This window comes from Neophocaena asiaeorientalis, unplaced genomic scaffold (assembly GCF_003031525.2).
Source record: "Neophocaena asiaeorientalis asiaeorientalis breed wild unplaced genomic scaffold, Neophocaena_asiaeorientalis_V1.1 scaffold67, whole genome shotgun sequence".
Taxonomy (NCBI): Eukaryota; Metazoa; Chordata; class Mammalia; order Artiodactyla; family Phocoenidae; genus Neophocaena; species Neophocaena asiaeorientalis.
The window spans coordinates 11,179,205-11,184,528 of NW_020173731.1; the positions used below are offsets into that span (position 1 = coordinate 11,179,205).

At 58.6% G+C, this 5,324-nt stretch overlaps 1 protein-coding gene across 1 annotated transcript in view; it reads right to left on the reverse strand.

Moving 5' to 3' along the window:
* CDK18 (cyclin dependent kinase 18) overlaps positions 1-3,782 on the reverse strand; it is an 8,601-nt gene extending 4,819 nt beyond the window's left edge. The window contains 9 exon segments of the mRNA XM_024750910.1: positions 59-182; positions 657-719; positions 946-1,040; positions 1,228-1,345; positions 1,398-1,400; positions 1,781-1,837; positions 2,670-2,795; positions 3,358-3,497; positions 3,632-3,782. Coding sequence (XP_024606678.1) covers positions 59-182; positions 657-719; positions 946-1,040; positions 1,228-1,345; positions 1,398-1,400; positions 1,781-1,837; positions 2,670-2,795; positions 3,358-3,497; positions 3,632-3,746 — 841 coding nt within the window. The 5' untranslated portion in view covers positions 3,747-3,782.
* Positions 3,783-5,324: the final 1,542 nt, after the last annotated feature.

A 5,324-nucleotide genomic window follows, 5' to 3' on the forward strand; every position in this document is an offset into this window, starting at 1 on the left:
GAGTCTCTGTCAGATTCCTCCACTACCCCGCCCCAGCCCTGTAGGCTCTGGCCCTCACCGAAGTCGGCCAGCTTCAGCTCCCCTCTCTCGTTGATGAGCAGGTTCTGGGGTTTCAGGTCCCGGTGCAGGATCTTGCGTCGGTGGCAGTAGGCAAGGCCCCGGAGCAGCTGGAACATGAAAATCTGGGGGAGGGAAAAGAAAGGAAGCAGTGCAAGGTGGGAGCATGTCCCATGGAGGGGAGGGGGGAAGGGAGGAACCCTGCGCCTCTTCCCCGTGGCTGGGACGGGGATGGGGACAAGACTGGGTGGAGGTGAGGTACTTGGAGAGCTACCTGGTTCTCCTGCCCGCGTGGAAGCCACATCCTGGGCCCCATCCACCCCAGGAAATGCCATCCAGAGGGCAGGGCACCAGGTGTACAGAGGAGGCAGGAGGGCGGGGTAGGAGAGAGTACCCCAGCCGGGGAGCTGAGAGGCGCCACACTGGGCCAGGAAGCCTGCCTGTGTGGGGACGTACGCACACAGAAGACGTCATTCATCCCTCTGAATTTCCCCGAAGCCTCTCTTCATCCTGGCAGGTAACTCATGCTCCCGTTTGACAGAGAGGGAACCTGACGCTCAGCGTTAGAGCGGGGAGGCCCATGACACGGAGGCTCTTACCTTGACGTTGTGAATGCTCATGAGGTTTCCACAGTGGTCCAGATACTGCTTCAGGTCACTGTCCTGGAACACAGGGCCTGGCTCAGCCCTCGCCCTGACCTGACGCCTGGCCAGGCGCCCTTCCCTGGGCAGGGCCCAAGCCGAGGAGTGGGACAGGTCCCTGGCTCTGAGCTGCCCCTAAGCCTGGGCCCTTCGGCCATTCCTGAATGGGAGCATCTGAGAACCTGATTCCAGAACAAGGCCTGGGCCACCCCCCTCTCTCCCCCACCCCACCCCTACCCCAACTCACCAGGTACTCAAACACCAGCGTGAGGGAGCGCTCCGTGTGGATGAGGTCATGCAGGGTCACAATATTGGCATGTTTCAGGTTCCTCAGTAAAGACACTATGGGGAGACAGGCCTGCCTGTGTCCCTTAGGCCCCGTATGCCCCTCATACCCTCTCCTCCTGGGACCAGCCTCAGGAGTCCCCATTCCAGCAATGACTCTTGGCCCCCAGGCTGCCACCAGGGCTCAGGCCAGGAACCCTTCCTCCCAGGAGCCCCAAGACTACAGGACCCTAGGATGCTGTACCCTCTCGGATGGCAGTGCAGGGAGCGCCTTCTTCATGTTCCAGCCGGATCTCCTTCAGGGCCACGAGGTTCTCTGTCAGTTTGCTGCGCCCTTTGAAGACTGTAGTTTACGGAAATAGCTAATAATTACACGGCACAAAAGCTTACAGTGACCTACTCAGGCCTCACAACACCCTACGAGGTAGAACAATTAGGATCTCCATTTGGAAGATCTCCAAGAGGAAGAAACCGAGGCACAGAGGGAGGTCACATAGCTCACACCAGGCCACAGAGCTGGTAAACGGAGGAGTTGGGATTTGATCCCAGACAAGAAATATTAGCAGGAAACAAAAGACTGGATTCTGCCCCAGAGCCCATCAGCCACCCCATCCTCATGCCCTCCTCCAGGACCTGGGCCCACCTTAACACCTGCCAAAGGCTGGGCCAGACTGCATGGCAAGATCTGTGGGACAGGGGTAGTGTGACCGCAGACTGGGGAAGGCTGGGGAAGACCCTGTTCCTCCTCCTAGCCATCCTGCCTGGCGGCCTGGAGAAAACCCAACCCAGCCTCTTACCTCCCCCAGTTTGTCCAGTTTCACGTATGTTTCCAGTTTCCCAAAGCCGATATCTGACTGAGAGGGAGAGACATAGGGTCCTGTGAGCTTGAAGGCCCCAGCAGTCCCACATAGAGTGCACCTCCTCACCCCCAGCCTCCAGGTGGAAAGGGAATGAGACCCCCAGGGGGTCTGAGGCTAGCAGGGTGAGGGCAGCCCCAAATCCTCCCTCTCCACTTCTCTCTGTCCCTGTGATAAAGGAGGGAGGCCTTGGAAGTGCGAGTTTCTTTCTCCCGTGGCAGTGGTGGGTGCAGAGCCCAGGGTTGTAGTCCTGGGATCGCCACAGGCCTTTATCACCTGTCTGTCTCCATCCTGCTCAGAAGCCCCTCAAGGGCAGGAACTGTGCCTTTTACTCCACTGTACCTTGGGGGTCCAGTTCAGAACCCACCTCGCTACAGCCTCTCTCATCAGCACACTTGCTCCAGCTCAGCAGTACCCAACCCTTAACAATACGGATTCCTGGGCCCCACCACCGAGAGTTTGATTCTGTAGGTATCTGGACTGGGGACCAGAATCTGTGTTTTGTAAGATACTCCCAGGGAAATCTGATAGGTAGCCAAGACTTAGAAACACGGGCCAGCTGGTTTATTGACCTCATGCCAGTGAAGACTCTGGAACCCAGAGGGGGCTTGGAGCTCAGCTCCAGCACTGGTGGGACTCAACTAGGGAATGGAGGTTGACCAAGAGGACCAGCTGTGGGAATCCTCTCGGCCAGAAGGTGGCGCCAGAGGCCCAGAAACCTCCCTGGAAACTGCTGCAGGCCTCAGCCGCGACAGGCAAAACCAGGACTGACGTCTTGCAGGGGAGAGGGTGTTCCACCCAGGCGACCTCTGACCCTCTTGGGACTCACCAGGGAGGCACGGCGGGACATTCGGGTGAGCGGTTTGGGCAGGTCTGGGCTCTCCAGCTGCAGCTTCTGGAGGAATTCCTGGGGCAGACGGATGTCCATGGGCAGAGAGAGCCTCTTACTGATGTCCTGCAGTGGCCAGGATGAGACAGGGGCACCAGTGTTTGCTCCAGGGTAGCCAGGGCTGTGGGACCCTCGCCTCTGGCCCTGGGCCTGGCTTCCCCTGTGAACAACCCCAGCAGGACTGAACCATGGGCTGTGAGGCTTCAAAGATGTGCTGAGACATATATGAACATCCAGGGGTTGCTGTGTGACCTTAGGAGGTGCCTTCCCCTCTCTGGACCTCAGAGTCACCATCTGTAGAATGAGATTCCTGCGGACACTGCGATTCTGTAAGCATGTTTTTCATACACTTGGGCACATGTATATGGGTCATAAGACCAATAGTCAAATTGTCTCGCCCTTGCTATGTACCAGGAACGTTCAGAGCATGCATATATTCTCATTTAATCTTCTCGATGACCATTTTAACACAAGGAGACTGTGGTACACAGAGGTTGCCTAGCCTACTCAGGGTCACAGAGCTAATCAGTGGCAGAGCCGGGATTTGAACCCATGAAGTCTGGCTCCAAGGCAACCACCTTCCCGGGCATACATCTGTGGATGTGTCGTAGAGCCTGGAGCCCCTCACCTCCATGGAGAAGCGGCGCTGGTTCTGCCGCCGGTACTGCGTGCCAGGGGACAGCTGCCCGGGGTCCTCCCCTCTGTCTGCGGGGGAGAAGGTGCTGGACTCTGGCTGGGGGTCTCTGCCCAGAGGACGGAGCTGCAGGCCTGAGAGGGAGAGACATCAGCCACCCTCCCTGCCTCTGCCCCGGCATGGGGGTGGGGAGGAGACTTCACTCTGCCCTTCCCCGGTGTGTCAGGGAGGGTGGGGAGGGGCGGGGGAAGGGCCCCAGACCCCTCACCCTCATTGTGCCGGCTGTGGAGCTGGTTGAACTGCTCTGTGAACTCGACCAAGGACTCCTCGATGGTCTCGGTGCGGGGCACGGACAGGGAGAAGCGGCGCTTGAAGTTCTTCATTTTGCTCACGATCAGCAGGCAGCAGGCCGCAGGGTCCTGGGACAGAAGTGAGGACAGCGGGTGAGAACACGGCAATGGGTCCGGTCGACACCAGCTTCCCATCAAGCTCTGTCGCCCTGCACTCAGGGGCCAGGGTTGCAGCTTCCTAACCCTCTTCCTCCTTGGGAATCTCATTCCCCCAGGACTCCCTGTCCCTGGGGGAGATATTCACAGGGGATATTAAGAAGCACAGCAAAGTACTGCTCATAACAGCAGCTGGATGTGCCAATAGGATCCTGAAGGCCTCCCCAGGGCCACATGGTAACCTTCCAGCTGCCGGAGGTCTAGAGAGTTCTGGAAGGAGGCCAGGGGTGGCAGGGAAGACACCAGGACCGGGTGGCCCTAGGGCCAGCAGCTCTTTACCAGCTTGCACGGAAGAGGCTGAATATGTCAACAGGCAGCAAGCCTTACTGATGGATGCCCATAAGCTGAACATAACTTAGCCTACACCCTTGTAACGCAGTCTGGTCCCAACCCCATTTCATCCTAATATTGACACCTGGGAGTCCCTCTCTGGCTTGTCCTGGGTCCCCAGGAGACAGGAAGAGGGAGGAAAGGGACAAGGGAGAGGATGTGTGCATCTGAGCTGGCCCAGCCCCATCCCTCCTGCTGAAATATGGGAGGTCGGGAGCAGTTGAATATCTCAAGGGAAAGACAGAAATTTACCGGAAACAGACAGGGCCCCCAGGGAGGAGGGGCTGAACACTGCTGGCCCCTCCCACACCAGAACCCCAGCAGGCAGGGTGTCTACTGCAGAGAGGGGTGGGCCCTCCCCACCGAGAAGGGGTTCCCTCCCTGCGGCTCCTCTTGCCCCGAGTGAGGGGACACGGCTGGCCTCCCAATGAGATTTGTGCAACTGCTTCTCCCCCTAGACCCTCCCTTCCCTGTTCCGCCCTGAAAACTCAGAGTGGGGCTGTCACGCTTTCCCTTCCCTTTCCCCCCCTCCCCTCCCCTCCCCTCCGTGGTTTCATAAGCTCCCAGTGTGGCCACCCCCTCATTTCTACTCTGCCTCCTTCTCCCTCAGCTACAGTGGGGCTGGGATCAAGAGGCCTCACAAGGGCCCCCACCCACGCCTGCCGTGAAGCCATCAGGGCTAGCCCTGTGATGGGAGGGGGCCCACCCTACACCCTCTCCCAGCTTTTACCCATGCACCAAGCATAGCCCATTTCCAGAGGATGCTCTCAGCACTGTCACTGGCCAGTAACCAGTTGCCAAGGCGACCAGGCCCCTCCTGAATCCTGGTTTAAGGGATTATGGGTCAGTAGCATGTTTACTTTGCTTAAGGATCACATCCTTCTGTACTCAGCCAGCCTGGAAAGGGTCCTTTCCCTGGCTACCCCCAAATGCAGCTAAGTTGTGGCCCTCCAGCTCCTCCGAGCCCAGAGACTGGGTATGGCCAGGCACTCCTTCCTCAGGCTGGCCCCTCTCAGAGTACAGGCGTTGGGTCTGCACTGCCAGCCGAGCCTGTCTCTGTCAGTGGGCCGTGAAGTCTCACTCCGTTCGGCTCAAGAAATGAAGTGCCAAGCAATACACTAGGCA